The following is a 22,952-nucleotide window of genomic DNA, read 5'->3' on the forward strand; positions in this document are numbered from 1 at the left end:
CCCCCTCCTAATTCCACGCCGTGACTCCTTGGAAGGATGGCAGCTGCCCACGCGGGGTGAGCTTCCGTTACCGTGCCACATCTAGGAGGACGGTGGACGCGCCGAAGCGCCACCGGATCTGGGCGAAGGGGCTGCCGACCCCACCGGGCTGCCCCCTCTGTTGCCGTTCCCCCCACAGTGTGATATAAAAGGCCTGTACGGGCCACGGGGCAGGAAGAGGGCCTCCCCCTGGGGGCAGCTTGGCAAGAGACTCCCCCCTCCCACCGGGGGGGGCTTTGGGCACCGAGGACAACTATACACGGGTGGTGGAGTGAGGGTGAGGGAGGGTGTTGTTGTGTCCGGTGGGGAAGGTATTGAAAGGGTGCAAGGCTTGCATACCCGTAATGGTGCTGGGGATCATGGTAATGGTGTTCGGGGTCATCAGGGGCACATCGTCTGGTGCCCGGCGAAGTGCCAGGGTGTAGTCGGGAGGGCAGGCGGGGCGTAGGATTTCATGCGGTCGTAAGGGCTCCAGATCGTGCGCGTCGTGCTCCAAATGTTTGATCTGCAGCGACATAATCTCCTCCTCGTGGCCGCTGTGCACCAGGTCGTTGGCCGCGCTGCGCTGAGGGCTGAGCCGCCGCCCGCTCCGCAGCTCATGGCGCCTGTCCCGCTTATAGTACAGGGCGGCAAACGCCAGGATGTTCAGGAAGAGCAGGGAGGCGCCCACCGCCACCGTCACGCTGAGCTCGGTGGAGTAGTCCCGCGAGTCTCCTGGGAACGGCACGTACCGCGGCGGACGGGCGACGTCGTCTTCGTCCGGAGGAAGGGTGGCGATGGGCTGGCGCGTTGTGCTTGGCCCCACCCGAGTGCTGGGCCAGCGGGTGACGTAGGGGGGCACCCGGGTGGTGGTGGAGGTGTAGGGGGGCTCGTGGAGGTTGTGGAGGTGGGGCACCAGTTCCAGCCAGAAAGCCACCTTGTTGGCGCGGTAGTTGTCCCGCACGCGGGGCTTCAGGCCGATGTGCAGGTACTGCTTGTCCTTGGTGTTGAATTTGGTCCACACCACCTCCTCGAAACGGTTGGGCTTCGTGTGGATGAACTTGGTGTCCTGTGGCACAGGCTGGTTGGGGTCCCTGTGGGGAGGGGGAGAAAGAAAGCAATGGGTGGAAACTAATTGAGGAGAGAAGCAACACAGAACTAAGGAGACACTTCCTAACAGTGAGGACAATTAACCAGTGGAACACCTTGTGAACAGAAGTTGTGGGTACTCCATCACTGGAGGCTTTTAAGAAGAGACTGGACATCCACCTGTCTGGAATAGTACAGGGTCTCCTGCCTGAGTAGGGGGCTGGACTAGAAGACCTCCAAGGTCCATTCCAGCTCTATTCTGATTACATATTTGTCTGAAACGGTATAGGGTCTCCTACTTGAACAAGGGGTTGGACTGGAAGACCTCCAAGGTCCCTCCCAATTCTGCTATTCTGTTAGTCTAACAAAGAGAAGGATTAGGGGGGACATGATAGCAGTCTTCCAATATTTGAAGGCTGCCATGAAGAAGGGGGGGTGTCCACCTATTCTCCAACGCACCAGAAGGATGGAAACTAATCCAGGAGAGAAGCAACCTAGAACTAAGGAGAAACTTCCTGGCAGTGAGAACAATTAACCAGTTGGCACAACCTGCCTCCAAAAGTTGTGGGTTAAAAACACTGGAGGTTTTTAAGAAGAAACTGGACAGCCATTTGTCCAGAAGGGTGCAGCGCAGTGGTGGCGAACCTATGGCACGCGTACCAGAGGCGGCACTCAGAACCCTCTCTGTGGGCACGCGTGCCGTGCCCCGGAGATGGCGAGGGACTGGCCCCCGCTGCCCTGGCCCCACCCACCCAGTCTGCTGTGACCACCACGGCCACGCCCACCCGGCACCCGGTGATAAATAAGTAGGTTTTGGGTTGCAGTTTGGGCACTGGGTCTCCAAAAGGTTCGCCATCACTGGTGTAGCGTTTCCTGCTTGAGCAGGGGGTTGGACTAGAACAGGGGACCCCAACCCCCAGTCTGTGGACCGGTACCGGGCTGCGGCATGCCAGCAACCGGTCCGTGCAAACAAGCAAAGCCCCATCCGTGGGATGCAGGCAGCACACAAAACCACGCACCCTCCGGTCTGCGGGTAAACCTCTCTCCACGGAACCAGTCCCTGGTGCCCAAAAGGTTGGGGACCTCTGGAGTAGAATCTTTGTGGCTGGATGTGTTCCCCTGGGCAGCCGTTCTCTGCTTGTACTCCTCACATGCTCTCAGTCTCCAGATTGTGCTCTCAACCCCACTTGCCCCAGGTCTTTTACGGATCACTATAAGATCCGTGGGTGCTGAGGAATCCTGACTCACCGATCCTTCCTACCCTGTTATCTTTTGTGCCCCCAAAGCAGGTCGCATCTCTGTTCCAAGGGGAGCCCCTACTGCAGGGGTCCCCAATCCCTGGTCTGTGGACCGGTACCGGGCCGCAGCATGCCAGCAACCGGGCCGCACAAACAAGCAAAGCCCCATCCGTGGGATGCAAGCAGCACACAAAACCAAGCACCCTTCAGTCCGCGGGAAAACCTCTCTCCACGGAACCGGTCCCTGGTGCCCAAAAGGTTGGGGACCTCTGGACTAGGTCAGGGCTTTTCAACCTTTTCACCCATTGTACCACTTTTAGGATATGGCAATATCCGAGTACCACCAGTCATCTAGCAAGGTGTCAAAAACTTGATGACCTCCCCAAAAAAGGAAAAAAGTGATGAAGTACAGGTAGTCCTCGACTTACAACAGTTCGCTTAATGACTGCTTGAAGTTACAACGGCACTGAAAAAAGTGCCCCCCCCAAGCCACAGCCGAGCAAGACACCTGCCTGCCCACCCGGTGGCGCTCTTCCTCCTGTCCGAGGTTTCCATTGTTGTGAGCATTTCTGTTGAGGATTGGCAGCGGGGGTGGGGTGGGGGGTGTTTGGTTTTTATTCCCCCCGTCTGCCGGGTGGTTGCAGCAGGTTTTGGTCACTTCACATGACCCTGGGACACTGTGGCTGTCATAAATATGAATCAGTTGCCAAGCATCTGAATGTAAATCACAAGACCCTGGAGAGGCTGCAACATTCCAGCTGATCGGCGCTTCTTCTGGGCTCAGCAGAAGCTCCAGGATCAGCGCCGAGCTCCAGCTGGAGCCTGGCACTGATCCTGGCGCTGATCCTGGCGCTTCCGCTGAGCCCTGACAGCCCCGAAGCACTGATCAGCTGAAAAGCGACACTGATCCTGGCGCTTCCGCTGAGCCCTGACAGCCCTGCAGCTCCAGCCGTCTCTCACTCAGGCTTGTGCGGTGCTGCCACCGGTTCAGCTCATTCCCCTCCCCTGCTACCACTTTTCTAGGATGGCCGCGTACCACCTGCCAGGTGCCCATGTACCACAGGTGGTACCCGTACCACTGGTTGAAAAGCCCTGGACTAGGTGACCGCCGAGGTCCCTTCCCACTTTGTTATTCTGTTATTAAAAGCGGCTGACCCACCAGAGATAGCTATCCCGGATCGAGCAAACCTCACGGAAGGCTCCCATCCCTACGTCTGATCCTACAACTCTTCTCTCAGGCCTGCAAACCGTGGCACTGTCCACCAAACACGGATGTGGCCAATTTTCTGACATGTTGAGGGATTCTGGGAAGCAGACACAGTTTGTGGAACGTGTAGCTGGGAAGGGTTATCTTTCTAACGGGGAAAAGACGAATGTTAGGAGCTGAAAAATGTCCAGAAGCTGTTCACGGACTTCGGTCCATTCATCTTAAAAGCGGCCGCATTTCAGAAACACTAAATTAGACCTTGTGAAATCAATGCTCCTGTTTTGTTTGCCAACGAAAAGTCTTCCCAAATGCCAGTTTTCACACTGCATCCTCAAGACCCACGAGAGATCCAGCGTCGGTATCCCAACGCAATCTACAAGCTGCCCATCTCTGGTCCGGGATACCTGTTCACACACGACGCAGACTGCATAAATACATCTCTGGGCTCATCTCAATAGTTCTGATTTGAGCCTTGGTCTCCGCTGGCTGAGGATGATGGGAGCTGGGGTTGAGGATATACCTGGCGGGCACTAGGAGAAGGGCATGGGGCAAATGAACCAAATTTCTTCTGCCAGCCTCCATACAGACATGTCACAGCTTCTGGGTTTCCCCCCGCCCCAACAACTAGGATGGCTGCCCTGTTTTGGCAGAGCGGTATAAGCTTGGAGGTGGGCATTGCCTTGAAATTAGAGGGGAGGGGGTCAGGAATTCTGCTTTTCTTTCTGGAGGTTGCCAATCCTCACCCACTTATTTCTTTAAGCCAGGGGTCTCCAAATATGCCAGCTTTAAGTCTCTGGACTTCAACTCCCAGAATTCCCCAGCCAGCAAGAGTTTTATCAGAATTCAGCCTGGGTAGGACAAGAAGAAATGCGGTTGGATTACATTTGTCGCATTTTTTTTGATTGGGTAACTTTCTTAATAGATGGTGGGAATGCGGTAAACTTAATATATCTTGACTTGGTTGTTTTCCTGCAGACGTTTCGTGACCTGACCAGGTAACATCATCAGTGCTAGAAGAGGATTGCACCTTCTAGCACTGATGATGTTACCTACTTGTGTAATGAAATGACTGCAAGAAAACCACCAAGCTCAGAGACCACCAAGGACCCCACAGCCCTCCTCCTCCTTTTCCTCCTCCTCTCCACAAACATCACTCCCTTCTAAGACTGATGATGTTGCCTAGATGGGTGATGAAACGTCTGCAAGAAAACCACCCAGCTCAGGGACCACCAAGGACCCTACATTTCCACTCTGAGATACAAATATTCTCTTTTATTGGCAAGGTAATTCACTAACTCTGCTTGGCTCTGGCTGGCCTCCTGATCCTACTAGGACTGACCAGGATCTCGATCTTGGCTTAATGTCGGCCACGACCTCCATCCCTTCCGCCACACTAGGCATTCCAGAGGGTTCCTTCTCTGCAGCTCCAGTTTGTGTGGGGTGGAGATACCTCTTTCTGCTCCCAGGACACCAAATCTTATGTGCCTCTGCTGGCCCTCAAACCAGAGGTCCACCCTTCTAACCAAGCTTCTTCCAAGCCTTCCAAGAAAGAGAATATTCTCCGTCCTTCTCCCATCCCTTCTTCTGACTGACGGAAGACCATCTCACGCATGTACGTTATCAAACCTCTACAGATACAACTCAGCCCAACATTTCTGTGGCTAAGTGACACGGCTGTTAAGTGAATTTGGCCCCGTTTTACAACAGTCGCTAAGCGAACCACTGCCGTCGTTAAGCCAGTGGCACGGTTGTTAAGTGAATCCGGCTTCCCCGTGGACTTGGCTTGTTGGAAGGTCGCAAAACAGGGTGGCGTGACTCCGGGGACGCTGCGACCGCCGTAAATATGTGCCAAGGGTTTGAATTTTGATCACGTGACCGTGGGGAGGCTGCAACGGTAGTAAGTGTGAACACTGGGTCGCTTTTTTCAGTGCCACTGTAACTTTGACCGGTCACTGAACGAAATGTTGTAAGTCGAGGACTGCCTGTATCTTTTGCATCTAGATGCTGGCCAGCTAAATGGCTTCTCCACCTCAAAGCTTACTCATTGCCCCTCATCCACTCCTTCCCTCGCCCTTGACTTGAGGATGTTACTGTTCTTACTTAAGATTTAACCTTCATTTCAACTCACAGTCTGGGTCTAGTAAAAACTTTAAACAGTTCAACTCCTAACCAAGGACCTAAGAGTTGTTAAGGTAATGTCCAAGTACATAGGCAGTTCTGAGTAGGGTGGTTTTTTGGAAAGTCAAAATAGTTAGGTCTAGGCCAGGGGTCTCCAATCTGTGGGCCGCGGCCCACTACCGGGCCACGGCCTCTTGACCACCGGGCTGGTGAGGGGCTGGCCAGTGTGTGCGCACTCCCCCTCATGCTAGCACTGCCCTGAGCACTGCACAGGTGCTAGGCTATCCTGAGCGTCGTGCAGGCGATAGGTCCACTTCCAGTGTCACGCGGGCGCTCATGCCACCTAGTTTCGTGTGGGTGTTAGCCCCGCCCCCAGCATCACATGAGCACTAGTCCCACCCCAATGTCACATGGGCGCTTGGCCCACCCCCAGCTTTGCGTAGACACTAGGCCCGGTCCCAGTGTTGCGTAGGTGCTCATACTGCCCCAGCTTTGCGCAGGCACTCACGCCACGCTCAGCTTTGCACAGACGCTAGTCCAGTGGTGGCAAACCTCTCTGTGGGCATGCACGCCGTCGTCCCAGCCCCGCCTCCCCTTCTGCCTCACCAGCAGCCCCCCTGGAGGAGAGTCGCGGAGCAGTGCAGCCAAGGACATGGCAGCCGGGCAGCGGGGAGAAAACTCCACCCTCGCACCCATCACGCGCAGTTGATGCTGCAGGGTGCGGGATGGAGGGCATAGCCGCCATGGCGCTGCTGGGCAGCTTGGGCGATCTGCTGTGGGCTGTGGAGGCGGTGAGTGGCCCTGCAGGTGGGTGGGGCGAGGGGGGGCAGAGCGGGGGTGGGAGGGGTGGGGAGGGGAGGAGCAGGTGGGATGGGAAGGGGCTGGTTTTTGGGCACTCGGTCTCTAAAAGGTTCGCCAGCAGTGCGCTAGTCCCACTCCCAATGTCACATGGGCAGTAGCTCCACCCCTAGCATCTTGCACACACTCGCACCGCCTCCGTTTGCATTGCACGCACGCAGCCCCATGCCTCCCCCTTCCTTTCTCTCCAGGCTGCCACCCTAGAAAGATTGGGGACCTCTGTTCAAGGCCACCCTTTGGGTATTGCTCCAAGCGCTCCTACTACGATTGGTACAACCACTGATTTATCGTCCTCCATCCACATCACCATTACAAATCTCACCCTGTCTTGGCAAAATTGGTCCAGTAGGTCATGACCACGGCGCTCAGCATGACATCGTTCTTGGAAAAGTTGCAAGGGAAGAGGTCCGTGGCCCCAATCATGGGAACACCGAAGACGTAGGGGATCTCGTCCCCGTGGGCCGCATCCGCCCACTCAGGACGAGTATCTGTCTGGCAGTGATGGTAAAACGTGTAGAAGTAGACAGGCGACTGATACTCGGCGTGGAGCTTAGCAGTGGCCACGGCTGGCGCGACCCACTGGTGGTCCGTGAAGAGAGCCAGAAGAGTTTTCCGACGCATCTCGCCGTTGTCTCGATCCGCCCAGTCGGTGTACATGAACTTGATGGTCTCCCGTAAGATATCTTTCCCTTCCGGGTAGCCGTAGAGGTTGTCCACAAAGTTGGAGATGGTGAAGTCGAAGTAGCTGGCCGAGATGCCGTCTTCGTTCTCCATGGAATCCTCCACAAACTTCAAGCCCTCTCCCTGGTTGACGCCGATGAGGATGTCGTAGTTGAGGAACTCGCCTTGCTGCATCAAGATCTCCGGATCGTCGGGGACCACGTCGCCATCCACCACGGGGCCGAAAGCAATGTGGTAGCGCGCCGGCTGGATGTCCTGGTCCACCAGCTCCCGGTAAGGCTTGCGCCGTAGACATTCCACGGTACTGCTGGTGTCCATGTGATCGCAGCCAACTTTGGAGGCCAACATCCTGGTGTATTTGAGCGGCTGATAGTTGACAGACCAACTGGAGATGGCGGTGCCACTCTGAGCAATGGCTTTTTGGAATAAACCTAGGGGTGGGGAAGGAGAAGAGAGGTCAGCAACCAAGTGATGGGACCAAAACAGACAACGGTTGCCAGCGCTAAGATTAGAACACAGAATAGAAATAGCAATTGCACTTAGATTTATATACCGCTTCACAGTGCTTTACAGGTCTAAGCAGTTTACAGAGTTGGCATATTGCCCCACGACAATTTGGGTCCTCGTTTTACTGACCTCGGAAGGATGGAAGGCTGAGTCAACCTTGAGCTGGTCAGGATCGAACTTTTGGCAGTGGAATGCAGAGTTAGCCTGCAATCCTGCATTCTAACTACGGCGGCACCACAGCCCTTGTAGCAGTGATGTTGTTACCTAGTTGGGTAAGGTTAAAGGTGGGCTCGATCAGAGTTCCCCAACCTTTTCGGGTTGGCGGCCCGGAAGGGAGGGAGGGGGGAAAGAGGGAATGGTTTTGTGGGAGGGCAGGTGCGCATATGCACACAGGAGCACCCGTTGCTCACATGAGTAGGGCTGAAAGCACCCACGAGGCTCGCACGAGTGAGGCCCCCAGCGCCCACAACACCCATGTGTGGGGCCGCAAGTGCCCACAACACTTGCACAAGGCCTGAGCACGTGCGACCCTCTATTCTATTCTATTCTATTCTATTCTATTCTATTCTATTCTATTCTATTCTATTCTGTTCTGTTCTGTTCTGTTCTGTTCTGTTCTGTTCTGTTCTAGTCTATTTTCTATTCTATTCTATTTTCTATTCTATTTTCTATTGTATTTTTTATTCTAGTCTATTCTGTTCTTCCATTCATTCTATTCTATTCTCTATTCTATTCTCTATTCTATTCTATTCTATTCTATTCTAGTCTAGATTCTATTCTATTCTATTCTATTCTATTCTATTCTATTCTATTCTATTCTGTTCTGTTCTGTTCTGTTCTGTTCTGTTCTTCCATTCCTTCTATTCTATTCTATTTTATATTCTATTTTATTCTATTTTATATTCTATTCTACTATTCTAGTCTAGTCTATTTTCTATTCTATTCTATTCTATTCTATTCTATTCTAGTCTATTTTCTATTCTATTCTATTCTATTCTATTCTATTCTGTTCTGTTCTGTTCTATTTTCTATTCTATTCTATTCTATTTTGTATTCCATTCTATATTCTATATTCTATATTCTATTATATTTACAACAGTTCATTCAGTGACCGTTTGAAGTTACAATGACACCGAAAAAAGTGACCCTTTGAAGGTTATTCACACCTACAACCCGTTACAGCATCCCACAATCACACAACTAACTCCTATTAGTCGACTGACTCCTATTTATGACCTTTTCTGTCTCCTGGGGTCACGTGAGCCCTTGGACAAGCAAAGTCAATGGGAAAACCGGATTCAGCTAACGACCGTAGTAAGGAAGGTTGTAAAACGGGGGAAAAAATCACTTCTTAGTCGTCTGGCTTAGCAAGGGAAATTCTGGACTCAAATTGCGGTCGTAAGTTAAAGACTCCTTTGGTTCCTGATTTTTTTTTGCCCCTGACACTACTACCAGGACAATATCACCACCGCCACCACTACCGTAACCATAATCCCCGGCGGACGCAGAATTACCTTCCGAGTGGTGAGAGAGGATGAGCAGGTTGACGCAAGAGGCCCCGGCTCCGGAGCCGAAGATGGTGATGCGCTCCGGATCCCCCCCAAAGTGACCGATGTTCTCGTTCAGCCACCTCAAGGCCTGAATCTGGTCCAGGAGGCCGTAGTTCCCCTTGCCCGACTGGTCGCCGGTGCTCATGAAGCCTGCCGTTAAGAGGAGAAAGGGAACGGAATCAGACACGGGGAACGAGAACCGTGGTGGTAGGTTGCCACCCCCCCACCCAGAGCATCTGTTAATATGGGTCCATCTTCCTCTGGGTTCATAGCAGTGATTTTTTAACCCTGGCTCCTTTAAAGTCGAGTGGACTTCGACTCCCAGAATTCCCCAACCAGCTAGTATGGAATGGAATGGAATGGAATAGAACAGAACAGAACAGAACAGAACATAGAATAGAATAGAATAGAATAGATTGAATAGAATAGAATAGAATAGAATAGAATTACAGAATAGAATAACATATAGAATAGAATAACATATAGGATAGGATAGGATAGGATAGGATAGGATAGGATAGGATAGGATAGGATAGGATAGGATAGGATGGAATGGAAAATATAGAATAGAATAGAATAGAATAGAATAGAATAGAATAGAACAGAACAGAATAGAATATGTCTAGTCTCTTCTTAAAAATATCCAGTGATGGAGCGCCCACAAAATCTGGTGGCAAGCTGTTCCACTGGTTAATTGTCCTCCCTGTCAGGAAGTTTCTCCTTAATTCCAGGTTGCTTCTCTCTTTGGTCAGTTTCCAACCATTGTTTCTTGTCCTGCCCTCTGGTCCTTTGGAGAATAATTTGACCCCCTCCTCTTCTTTGTGGCAGCCCCTCAAATACTGGAATACAGCTATCATGTCTCCCCTATTTCTTCTTTTCTTTAGACTAGCCAAACCCAAGTCCCACAGCCATTCTTCGTATGTTTTAGTCTCCAGGCCTTTGATCACCTTAGCTGCTCGACTATCTACATCACATTTTTTTGACTGGCAATTTTTTTAATAGATGGTGGGAATGTGGTCGACGTAATATACCTTGATTTCAGCAATGTGAAAAAATAAACCCATGGTAAGCTAAATTAATAAAAGAGTTAAAGGTGGGCTAGATGGCATGACAATTCTGTGACAAAGTGATATGCTAGCTGAGGAATTCTGGGAGTTGAAGTCCCCTCCCCGTCTTAAAGGGGCCATGGTTGAGAAACACTGACTTAGAGCACCTTCGCCATGTTAAGACTTGTGGACTTCAAATCCCAGAATTCCCCAGCCAGCGTACCTGTTTCCCGTTTAATTGTCGTAGCTGGCTGGGGGATTCTGGGAGTTGAAGTCCACAAAGTGGCGAAGGTTGGAGACTCCTGACTTATCAAAACCAAAGCCCAGAAATTTTTTTCTCTTGATTTTTCTCAACCCTTCTGCTTTCTCGGAGGCCTTATTCCACTTTTGCACCCGTGCGCTTCGATTAGGCAGCCCAGCCTAGTAATTCCAGCCACGGAAATGGTTTTGTGTCTATTTTAAACCAAAAAGAAGCCGAAGCACGCGATCGATCGGAAAGCATCTTTTTATATCTTCTCTTCTCTTTTTTTTGCCTGGGCTAAACATTTGCACCAACTTAGGACCCATCTCCTTCAAAATTCATCATCCCTCCATCCCGGGGCTCTTTTGCTGGAGATAACGAGGCCCGGCCATTCATTATTCAACACTTTTTAATGAAATATTAATTTCTGCTGTTGCCTGGGTAAATTTCACACCCAGAGGGGGAGGGGAAAGGGGAGGGGGGGGAGGAGCGGAGCCACACCCCGTGCCGATGCGGTGTCCGCGGCTGGCTTTAATCATCAGCCTCAAAAATCAGGAATCCTCCGCCCTTCGTAGCTGCACAACTGCTTGCTGTACTACACGGCCCATCATCCAGAGCGAAGGGCTGCAAATGCAACATTTTTAACAACGTGCCATTCTGTGTTTTTTTTAATGTGTGTGTACAGTGGCAAATATAGAATAGAATAGAATAGAATAGAATTACAGAATAGAAAATATAATATAGAATAGAATAGAATAGAATAAATATAGGAGAATAGAATAGAATAGAATTACAGAATAGAAAACATAATATAGAATAGAATAGAATAGAATAGAATAGAATAGAATGGAACAGAATGGAATAGAATAGAACAGAACAGAACAGAATTACAGAATAGAAAATATAATATAATATAGGAATAGAATAGAACAGAATAGAATTACAGAATAGAAAATATAATATAATATAGAATAGAATAAATAGGATAGGATAGGATAAGATAGACAGGATAGGATAGGATAACTTTATTGTCACTTTAAATGTATACTAACCAGTATACATTAAAATGAGATTTTGTTGCACAAATGAGGACCAGTGGGAAAACAATTGAAAATCAGGATTGTGCGTTTTATTGCACAACGACACTGCAAATTAGGAATGGGCCACCACAACAACAGTTTTTAAAGCCATCCTTCAAATCCCACAATCTAAGTCTGTGTTTCTCCACCTTGGGGGGTCTCCAGACTTCGCAATTTTAAGACTGGTGGACTTCAATTCCCAGAATTCCCCAGCCAGCAAACTGGGCCCCTTTAAGACAGGTGGACTTCAACTCCCAGAATTCCCAAGCCAGCATATCAGTTTCCCACAGAATTGTCATCCATCTAGTCCACGTTTAACCTGTTTATTAATTTAGTTTCTCATGAGTTGTTTTATTTTCGTTTGCTGAAATCAAGGTATATTAAAAGAATTAACCCATCAAAAAAAGATAGCCACATTTCTTCATGCTGACTGGGGAATTCTGGGAGTTGAAGTCCAGAAGTCTTAAAAGTTGCCATCTTTGGAGACCCCTGGTTTATGGGAAAGAAAAGGGGTCTATCTGACAGGTCTGTTTCTACCTGTGTGGGCGTTTGACCCAAGAAGCAGTTGAATTAGACCAGGCATCTCCAAACCCCACCCCTTTAAGACTTGTGGACTTCAACTCCCAGAATTCCTCAGTCAGCATTGCCTTAAAGGGGCCCAGTTTGCTGGCTGGGGAATTCTGGGAATTGAAGTCCACCAGTCTTAAAATTGCTAAGTTTGGGGACCCCTGATTTATGGGGAAAGAAAAGGGTCTGACTTCCCCCCACGGATGGAGTTCTGGGCAAATTCTTGACCTCTGGGGTCATCCCCCCACCCCTCCCCAAGGCAGAGCCTGGGACCCCTCTCCCCCATACCCAGCACGCCGAGCCGGTAGTTGAGGGTGACAACAATCACATTTCCATAGGCGGCCAGCACACTGCCATCAAACATGTTTCCGGTGCCTTCCATGTACGATCCGCCATGGATGAAAAGCATCACGGGTTTTTTCCCACTGTCTCGGATATCTGTGGGGCGAGAAAGGAAGCCAGCATGAGGCAGAGGAAACCAGGATACAGCAGTCCACCCGTTGACCCCATCCCGATCAGGAGATGCCTACAGCCGCCACGTCGGAGGGCCCTCAGGAGGCCATCTTGATTTCTGAAGACTCAAGGACCCCTTGAGTCTGGTCTTCTGAAGACTCAAGCACCTGCTGTGGTCCCTCCAGTCTTTGGACCCAGGAAGCCTCCATCGCAAGGAGGGGGGAGGTCCTAAAAGCAGAAGAACCCCAGGCCACAGGATTGGGGGCGCCCTACCCATCAAAGGAAGGACCTGGTTGTCTTCAAGTAACCACGGTTGGGTTGCAGCCAGGAGCCCAACCAACCAAGAAAGCAGAATTGACTAGCGACGATGACGTTACCTAGTTTGGGTAGTGGAATGTCTGCAAGAGAACCAGCCAGCTCAGAGACCACCCAAGGGACCCTCAACCCAACGAAGCATGGAGGAGAAGCTACGGCTGAGAAGACCCAAGGACTACTTGAAGAGGCCAAGGTGGTCAACCCAGCAGAGGAGAGGCTGGGGGTGGCAGGAGGCTCAGGAAGGGCCAGAGCGGAAGGAAAACGGGAGGAGAGATCACGAACTGGACCATTCATGAGTCCAGAAGATCTGGATGTCCACCAGGTGGTTCTGGGGAGCAACCTAACTTGAGGTGAGGAGGAGGAGGAAGAGGGCCAATAGGGCAGGGAGGCCAAAAGCCAGATGAGCTGGTGGTCCTGGGCCAGGTGGGCGTTGCTGGGGAGGGGGGGGACATGAGAGGCTGGAGGGTCCACTAAAACCAAGGCTGCAAACTTCTCAGCATCTTCTGGAGATGTTTGGTTTTGCTTCCCGATTCCGGAAATCGGTTCCCGGGGTCTGGCAGATTGCAACCCCTTTGCAATCTGCAACTCTTAATTCCACTTTGGGAGGGGAGGGGGGAAAAAGCTACCCATCAAATGACAACCCCCCCCTCCAGAAACCCCTGCTTCTGTTTCTAGGTCACATCCCATTTCCACCCATTTCCATGGCAACCCGGAGCCTAATTAATTCAGTGCAAGGGGAGAGCGTTAATTAGGCGCACGGAGGTCTTAATTAGCAGTTTCCACTCGGCCCCTCCTCTTCCTTTCCTGAGGGGGGGAAGGAGCGGGGAGGGGGGGCTAAGAAAAGGTACACCCCCCCTTGCATCTGCAGGAGGGCAGCCTTGGCAACCTCTGGGCATCCTGACGGGAGGGGGGGGTCTGCACAGCTGGGCCAGCAGCCCTCCTGTCTCAGGGCAGAGCCTGGCTACTCTTCCTTCTTTCCTCCCTCCTTCCCTCCTTCCCATCCATCCATCCATCCTTCCTTCCTTTTTCTTCCGTTCTCCCTCCCTCCCCCTCTCCTTCCCTCCCTCCCTCTCTCTCCCCCTCTTCATCCTTCCCCTCCTTCTCTTCTTCTTTCCTTCCTCCATCCCATCCTTTCTTCTTCATGCTCCCTCCCACTCTCCCTCCCTTCGTCTCTCCCTCTTCTTTCTTTCTTTCTTTCTTCCTTCCTCCTTCCTATCCATCCATCCATCCTTTTTCTTCCATTCTCCCTTCCTCCTCCTTCCCTCCCTCTCTCCCCTTCTTCATCCTTCTTCCTTCCCTTCTTTCCTTCCTCCATCCCATCCTTTCTTCTTCATTCTCCCTCCCACTCTCCCTCCCTTCGTCTCTCCCTTTCTTCCTTCCTATCCATCCATCCATCCATCCTTTTTCTTCCATTCTCCCTTCCTCCTCCTTCCCTCCCTCCCTCTCCCCTTCTTCATCCTTCTTCCTTCCCTCCTTCTCTTCTTTCCTTCCTTCCTCCATCCCATCCTTTCTTCTTCATGCTCCCTCCCACTCTACCCCTTTCTTTCTTTTCTTTCCTTTCTTTCTTTTTCTTTCTCTTTCCTTCCTTCCTCCCTCCTTTCCATCCATCCATCCATCCTTTTTCTTCCATTCTCCCTCCCTCTTCATCCTTCTTCCTTCCCTCTTCTTTCCTTCCTCCATCCCATCCTTTCTTCATGCTCCCTCCCACTCTACCCCTTCTTTCTTTTTCTTTCTTTCTTTCTTTCTTTCTTTCTTTCTTTCTTTCTTTCTTTCTTTCTTTCTTTCTTTCTTTCCTTCTTTCCTCCCTCCTTTCCATCCATCTATCCATCCATCCTTTTTCTTCCATTCTCCCTCCCTCTTCATCCTTCTTCCTTCCCTCCTTCTCTTCTTTCCTTCCTCCATCCCATCCTTTCTTCTTCATGCTCCCTCCCACTCTCCCTCCCTCCCTCCCTTCCTCTCTCTCCCTCTTTCTTTCTTTCTTTCTTTCTTTCTTTCTTTCTTTCTTTCTTTCTTTCCTTCCTTCCTTCCTTCCTTCCTTCCTTCCTTGTATGGCCTCCAACCCCCAGAATTCCCCAGCCAGCCTGTTCTACGTTCACCCACGGCGATCAATGATGGCTTAATTGAGGCCAACATCAACCGGACAGAAAGTTACCAGCTCTCAAAGCTCCATCAATGAAAAGAAACGTAAAAACAAGGTGCACCTCCAAAGTCCTAGAGCGGCTCCATTTGAGGGCCATTCTAGGAGTTGATCTCTCTCTTCTGGTAGTCAGTTCATCCTTTCCTCCAGATGTGCATAGCCCAGCTAATTCCAGTGGCCGATTGCACTTGAAATGAACTTTCTATCCCTGTCTCCCTGCCGCTTAAGGTCTCCTGCCTTGAGCAGCTCGGGGTTGGGCTAGATGACCTCTGAGGTCCCTTTCAGCTCTATGTTCCCCGTTCAGCTAAGCCATGTCAGGGGAACAAGGTTTTCCTTCATCCCATTAGACTTGGGGGGGAGGGGTAATCTTGGCAATGCCCATTTTCTCTCGGGCATGAGGGGGGGGGCAGGACCCCTAAAAATGGCTGATCTGCCTCCCAGGACCACCCCAAAATTTGTTACCCAACCATATTAACGATGAGGGGAGTGAGCGATGGTATTAATTGCACGCAATGAATTTTATGTAATTTGAATTGTGGTTACATCAAATTTTATTTAAGGGCTGGCCTTGCTACGTTTCCTGCCGCCACCAAATCACACACCTCTCTCAATACATCCATCCTTACCAACTGTCCTTGTACATTCAGTTTCAAAGATTATTCCCAGAATTCCCCGTGCGCCAAATATGGGTTAGGTCATCGTTTTTCAACCTCGGTAACTTGAAGACTTCAACTCCCAGAATTCCCTGGCACTAATGCATTCCTTTTGATACGTATACCCATTGTGGCATGCTTAGTCTCTTGTAATCCCTTCCTCTGCAATCTCTCTGCTCTAGAGGGTAGGAGGAAAAAAAAAAGCCATGCATGGCTGGCTGGGGAATTCTGGGAGTTGAAGTCCACCCATCTTAAAGTCGCCGAGGTTGGTAAACCTTGCTGTAAGCCATCACCATCTTCGGGGGGCCCAAATTCTACTAGTGAACTGAACTAGCCATGCCCAACATTTGCAAGAATTGGGTGTGTCTAGTTTAATGAAAAGAAGGACGAGGGGGGACAGGATAGCAGTGTTCCAGTATCTCAGGGGCTGCCCCAAAGAAGAGGGAGTCAAGCTATTCTCCAAAGCCCCTGAAGGCAGGACAAGAAGCAACGGATGGAAACTGATCAAGGAGAGAAGCAACCTAGAACTAAGGAGGAATTTCCTGACAGTGGGAACAATTAACCAGTGGAACAGCTTGCCACCAGACGTTGTGGGTGCTCCATCACTGGAGGTTTTTAAGAAGAGATTGGACAACCGTTTGTCCTGAACAGTATAGGGTCTCCTGCTTGAGCAGGGGGTTGGACTAGAAGACCTCCAAGGTCCCTTCCCATTTGTTATTCTCTTGAGGATGGTTCTAATATCTACCTATCTCATTCACGTTGTACAGACTCTTCCCAACTAGGTGCTCCCCACGTGGCATATGGCGTCTGAAACACTCGGGTTCGCAACCAGCAGCCCCCAAACATCTGCAAGGGATCACAGCTTTTCGATGTACCGCTGGTGGTCCCGCAGGCTGCAAGGCGCTTCCCAGCAGGAGTGAAACAACTGAGAGCTAATCTCCAGAAGATCTGGAGGTGGGAAATCTGATTTCCTGCCAGGGCCATAAAAACAATTCATTGTGCCTTCCCAAGCCGGCACATTTTCAAAAGTCACGCCTTGGAGAACCCTTGATTCAACTCAAACTCTCTACTCTTCTCCTCGTAGGAACTAGGAACCGATTTCTGCAGCTGAAACATCTCGAGAACTTAGGCAAGGAAGCTCCGTCTTGTGTGGAGGACCTCCTATCTAGTTCCAGTTGACTTCTAACTCCGTTAGATCATCGGTGGGGCTCTTCAGCTGGCCCCCTGTGACAACAGACAATAGAAGAGACCCAAAAGGACATCTTCCTAGCATTCCCACTTCTGGGAACATCTCCTGGGGAGATATCTTCATGGTTTTTAGCCTTCTCTGTGGTTGGTTTCATCCCGATTGTCCTTCCTTGAATTTCATAAGCAACGTTGAGCAAGCTAGACCAACACAGGGGCAAGGAGACTTGCTAAAGTTCCCAACCAAGGTCCCAACAGAAGTCCTTCAGTAGAATCTCAGATTGAGAAGTTTGGCCAATGGGTGACCCCCCACTCTCTCCATCCTGCTCTTTGGGGATCTCCTTCTCATTAGATGGACCTATGCTGATGACATCTAAGGGCTTCCTTATTTTGGTCAGGGTTGTCTTACACCAGGGGTCTTCAAACTCGGCCCTTTGATGACTTGTGGACTTTAACTCCCAGAATTCCTCAGCCAGCGTGCCTGGCTGGGGAATTCTGGGAGTTGAAGTCCACAAGTCATCAAAGGGCCAAGTTTGAAGACCCCCGTCTTACACAGTAGAGCCACTTGAAGATGACACACCTCTCTCAATACATCCTAACCAACCGTCTTGTACGTTCAGTTTCAAAGATTATTCCCAGAATTCCTCGTGCACCAAATATGGGTTAGGTCAGTGTTTTTCAACCTCGGTAACTTGAAGATGGGTGGACTTCAACTCCCAGAATTCCCTGGCACTAATGCATTTCTTTTGATACGTATACCCATTGTGGCATGCTTACTCTCTTCTAATCCCTTCCTCTGAGATCTCTCCGCTCTAGGGGATAGGAGGGCAAAAAAACACCAGGCATGGCTGGCTGGGGAATTCTGGGAGTTGAAGTCCACAAGTCATCAAAGGGCCAAGTTTGAAGACCCCCCTCTTACACAGTAGAGCCACTTGAAGAATGGGTGGACTTCAACCCCTAGAATCCCTTGACACTAACATATTCCTTTTGATAGGCACCCACCCATTGTGGGCCCACATACTCTCTTCTAATCCCTTCCTCTGCGATCTTTCCGCTCTAGGGGATAGGAGGGGGGGAAAAACACCAGACATGGCTGGCTGGGGAATTCTGGGAGTTGAAATCCACAAGTCATCAAAGGGCCAAGTTTGAAGACCCCCCTCTTACACAGTAGAGCCACTTAAAGAATGGGTGGACTTCAACCCGTAGAATCCCCTGGCACTGACATATTCCTTTTGATAGGCACCCACCCATTGTGGGCCCACGTACTCTCTTCTAATCCCTTCCTCTGCAATCTCTCCGTTCTAGGGGATAGGAGGGGGAAAAAAACACCAGGCATGGCTGGCTGGGGAATTCTGGGAGTTGAAGTCCACCCAGCTTCAGTGTCACCGGAGGAGAGCGACGGGGAGAATCCCAAGATCGCCATCCCATTAGACAAAACGTTCCGGTCTAGCATTTCAGGCCACATCACATCGAGAACATCACGAGCCACTTTCTGTTCTGGAAGGAGATCTGCTGGATCGTCTCCAGGAGTGGCCGATCAGGCCGGCGCCTCCTGGAACGTCCCCAAATCTTCCATCTCCGACACGCCACATTTTCACCCAGACTCATTATCGGTGCTGCTTTGCCCAGAAAACACGGGGAGAGGAATCCCAAGATAGGCAGTCCTCGAATTACAACCACAAAAATTTTTCCTTTTGATAGGCATCCACCCATCGTGGCCCGCTTACTCTCTTCTAATCCCTTCCTCTGCGATCTCTGCGATCTCTAATTGTGGCCCCACTTTACGACCCTCTTCTGGCCGGCGTAGTTAAGTGAATCACTGCAGTTGTTAAATGAGTCACACGGTCCTTAAGTGGATCCGGCGTCCCCATGGAGTTGGCCCGTCGGAAGGTCACTGCGACCGTCGCAAATAAGAGTCAGTTGCCTGAATTTTGATCAGGCGACCACGGGGAGGCTGCAACGGTCGTAAGTGTGAGAAACGCTCACAAGTCACTTTTCCCCCCCTGCCGTTGTCAACTTCAAACGGTTGCTAAATGAACGGTCGTTAAGTCGAGGATGGCCTGATATGGTCCTCAACTTGCAACCGTTCATTTAGCAACGGTGAGAATGACGATGGCACTGGAAAAAAGCGACTGGTGGTCAGTCCTCACACTTACGATCATCATGGTCACATGATCAAAATTTGGGGACTTGGCAACTGGCATTTATTTATGACAGTTGCTGCGTCCTGGGGGGGGGATCACACGATCGCCCTTTGCGACCGTCCTAGCGGGCATCCGACAAGCGAAGTCGAGGGAGGGAGCTGGATTCGCTTAATGACCGTGTGTTTCACTTAACGACGGCAGTCCTTTACCTAACAAATAGGAAAAAAAGTCACAAAAGTGGGTGCCCCGCTTAACGGCCGTCTCGCTTAGCGACAGAAATTCTGTCATAAGTCGAGGACTATGGGTGTGTAGGCACACAATCAAGGAAGCGTTGTAAGCTGCTCCTTCTTCGGGTTGCTGAAGAAAACTTGACATATTAATTTCTCCAAGCCAGCCATATTTTGCCCTCTGCGGCCAGCTTCAAAAGAGGGTGGTTTTCTTTAAAACTGTGGTCCGTTCCAACAAGCCAGGATTGAGCTGTGGCTTTGGAGTCTGGCCTGCTCTGAAGCCACAGTTTTAAAAGAAACCGCGTCCCCAGAGTTGGGGGGGAATGTGGCTCGGATCACGGCGGAAACCTCCAACTTCCGCCACCAGCTAGGCTGAAGGGGATGATGCTGATCAGTTGAAACTCTGCGACTCGGTTGTGTGAACAGGTCCTTGCGTGGACCTGAGGGATGCACTGGCACATCCTCTCTCCTGTTTGCTAATTTCAAGGCTGGGATTTTATCCGGAAGCAGGTTGAAATCCGGAGTAAAGAACCTTCAGCCGCGTTGCAGCAAGTTGAAGATAGGTGGACTTCAACTCCCAGAATTCCTTGGCCCTAATGCATTCCTTCTGATGTATATGTATACCTGCTGTGGCCTGCTTACTCTCTTATAATCCCTTCCTCTGCAATCTCTCCGCTTCAGAGAGTGGTAGGAGGGGGGGGGAAAAACCAGGCTGGGGAATTCTGATCTACAGTGACGCCATTTTGGGGAGGGGGTGAAGAGAGGAGGACTGGAGCTGTTCAGGTTGTTACCCCCACTCAAAGGGAATATAATCAATCTATATATCAATATATTCAGCCAATTTTATATCTCTATGTAGATAAATAATAGATACACTGGATATATGATAGACAGACAGATAGATAGATAAATTGATAGGTAGATTGGATTGATGGGGGAATGGAGGGATGGAGATAGATAGATAGACAGACAGACAGACAGACAGACAGACAGACAGACAGACAGACAGACAAACAAACAGGGTGGATGGGTGGGATGGATGGATGGAGACAGATGAAAGAAGAGAGGGATGGATGGATGGATGGATGGATGGATGGATGGATGGATGGACGGATGGACGGACGGACGGACAGACAGACAGACAGACAGATAGATAGATAGACGGACAGACAGGATGGATGGATGGATGGGATGGGATGGATGGAGACAGATGAGGATAGATAGATAGATAGATAGATAGATAGATAGATAGATAGATAGATAGATAGATAGATAGATAGATAGATAGATAGACAGACAGACAGACAGACAGACAGACAGGATGGATAGATGGATGGATGGATGGATGGATGGGAGAACAGTGAATAGATGCAATTGACGGATGAATGGATGGAGGATGGGGATAGATAGACAGACAGACAGATAGATGGATAATTGGTAGGTAGATAGGATGATAGATAGATAAAATGGATGGATGGATAGATGGAGAAAGAAAGAAAGAAAGAAAGAAAGAAAGAAAGAAAGAAAGAAAGAAAGGAAGGAAGGAAGGAAGGAAGGAAGGAAGGAAGGAAAGAAAGAAAGAAAGAAAGAAAGAAAGAAAGAAAGAAAGAAAGAAAGAAAGAAAGAAAGAAAGAAAGAAAGAAAGAAAGAAAGAAAGAACATAGGATGATAGGTGGAATGGATTGATGGATAGATAGATAGATAGATAGATAGATAGATAGATAGATAGATAGATAGATAGATAGATAGATAGATAGATAGATAATTGGTAGGTAGATAGGATAGATACAATGGATGGATGAATAAATGGAGACAGACAGACAACAATAGATACAATGGATGGATGGACAGATAGACAATCACACAGACAGAGAAGACACGTTCAATCCGAGTCACCCTCCGCCAGCCTCTCTCCCCTCTCAGCCCCGATAATTTTGCAGATCGTATAATTTTGAAATTAAACCTCAGCTGACCCTAACCCGACCTTCTCTCCTGCGGCAATTACACCCCTGTGGACAAGGATGATAGAAATATATCCGGGATGTATTTTACCTTCCTTCGGGAACTGCTGTTTAACACCTTTTTTTTTTTGAAACGCCTGCAATTTATTTCAGTCCTTTCTCACAACACACACACACACACACACACAGGGCAGGGGAGTGGCAGGTGAACCGCAGAATTTAAGCGAGGGTCTTAAGGCCAAGTTGCCCAGGGTCCAGCGATTCAAACGATGCTTTGCACACACACACACACACACACACACACACCCCTGGGGGTTTCTCTGCATCTCTTGAAAAAAACCAGGGGCGCAGCTGCACCAACTCCATAATCCTAGGACAAAGCAATCTTCTGGAATTCGGGGGGGGGATTTCACAGCCCCCCCTCTCCCGCCTGCGGGAAAAAAACACCTTTTTCGGGCTCTGGATGTGAAACGCTGCCCAGCCCCATCACACATTGTGCTACGTCTGCAAACAACACCCACGCTCTGAAACTGGAGCGCCTAGCTCGTCTAATTCAGTGGGATTAACCCCGAATAAAAGCTTAAACTGGGGAAATATATATATATATACATCGCTGGCTAAAATATCCATCATCGCGGTTGGAAAAGCAAGTTTCTAGTCCTGGTGAGGCTAAACCCCAGTTTATCTCATCAGTTGCTGACTCTAAAAATCTCCTTTTGGGTGATGCGCTAACTTGGTTAAATCGTCCCCCTTTTTGAAGGGGGTGGGTGGGAAGGTAAAGCATGCCCCCCCTCCCAGCTTTTGTTGAGAGTATCCCATCAGCCCCTGAGGCCTGGCAAGGCTTCGTGACATCGTTAAGCCCCTCCCACTGGCCAGGTAAGGAGCCATAGGCATAGCTTGACCAGCACAGCCAATCAGTATTTAGGGGCTCATCCTGGGGCTTCCTGACCGTGCCTGCGAGTTCTGTCCTGGAGAGGCTGGCTTTGGCAGCTGTTCCTTCTCTCCAGCTCTTTGGCCTGGAGGACTGGGTGGGCAAAATGGGTCACCTGGCAGAGTTTAGGCATTCCCACAACAGGAGTAATTGGGTGGAGTTAGTTTAAGCCACTGTAGGACTTCCTTCCTTCCTTCTTTTCCTTCCTTCCTTTCCTCATCTCCTTCCTTCCCTTCCTCCTCCCCTCTTCCTCCCTTTTCTATATCTTCCTTCCTTCCTCCCTCCCTTTTTTCTCCTTCCTTCCTTCCTTCCCTCCTTCTTTTCCTCATCTCCTTCCCTTCCTCCTTCCCTCTTCCTCCCTTTTCTATATCTTTCTTCCTCCCTCCCTCCCTTTTCTCTCCTTCCTTCCTTCCTTCCTTCCTTTCCTTCCTTCGTCTTTTCTATCTTTTTTCATTCCTCTTCTTCCTTTCATCCTTTCCCTTTTTCTTTCCTTCCTTCCTTCCCTCCTTCCATTCTTTCCCTTCCTTTTCCCTTCCCTCCTCCCACTTTTTTATTTCCTTCCTTCCTTCCTTCCTGCCTTCCTTCCTCTTTTCTATCTTCTATCATTTCTCTCCTTCCTTTCATCCTTCTTCCTTTTTTCTTTCTTTCTTTCCTTCCTCCCCCCTCCCCCTTTCCCTTTTCTCAGTGACAAATCTCGTTCTGTCATGTCCATACATTTCAAAAAACACTTTGCAAAATTCAACCGGG

General features: G+C 49.9%; 1 protein-coding gene across 3 annotated transcripts in view; it reads right to left on the reverse strand.

Annotated features, from left to right (window-relative positions):
• Positions 1-292: 292 nt before the first annotated feature.
• Positions 293-22,952, reverse strand: part of NLGN2 (neuroligin 2) — a 41,818-nt gene continuing 19,158 nt past the window's right edge. For all 3 annotated transcript variants that reach the window (XM_015828663.1, XM_015828662.1, XM_015828664.1), the window contains 4 exons: positions 12,488-12,637; positions 9,231-9,416; positions 6,851-7,640; positions 293-1,112 (listed from right to left, as the gene is read on the reverse strand). In XM_015828663.1, the coding sequence (XP_015684149.1) occupies positions 293-1,112; positions 6,851-7,640; positions 9,231-9,416; positions 12,488-12,637 (1,946 nt within the window). The remainder of the gene's footprint in view (positions 1,113-6,850; positions 7,641-9,230; positions 9,417-12,487; positions 12,638-22,952) is intronic.

This window comes from Protobothrops mucrosquamatus, unplaced genomic scaffold, assembly GCF_001527695.2.
Source record: "Protobothrops mucrosquamatus isolate PMUCROS unplaced genomic scaffold, P.Mucros_1.0 scaffold4779, whole genome shotgun sequence".
Taxonomy (NCBI): domain Eukaryota; kingdom Metazoa; phylum Chordata; class Lepidosauria; order Squamata; family Viperidae; genus Protobothrops; species Protobothrops mucrosquamatus.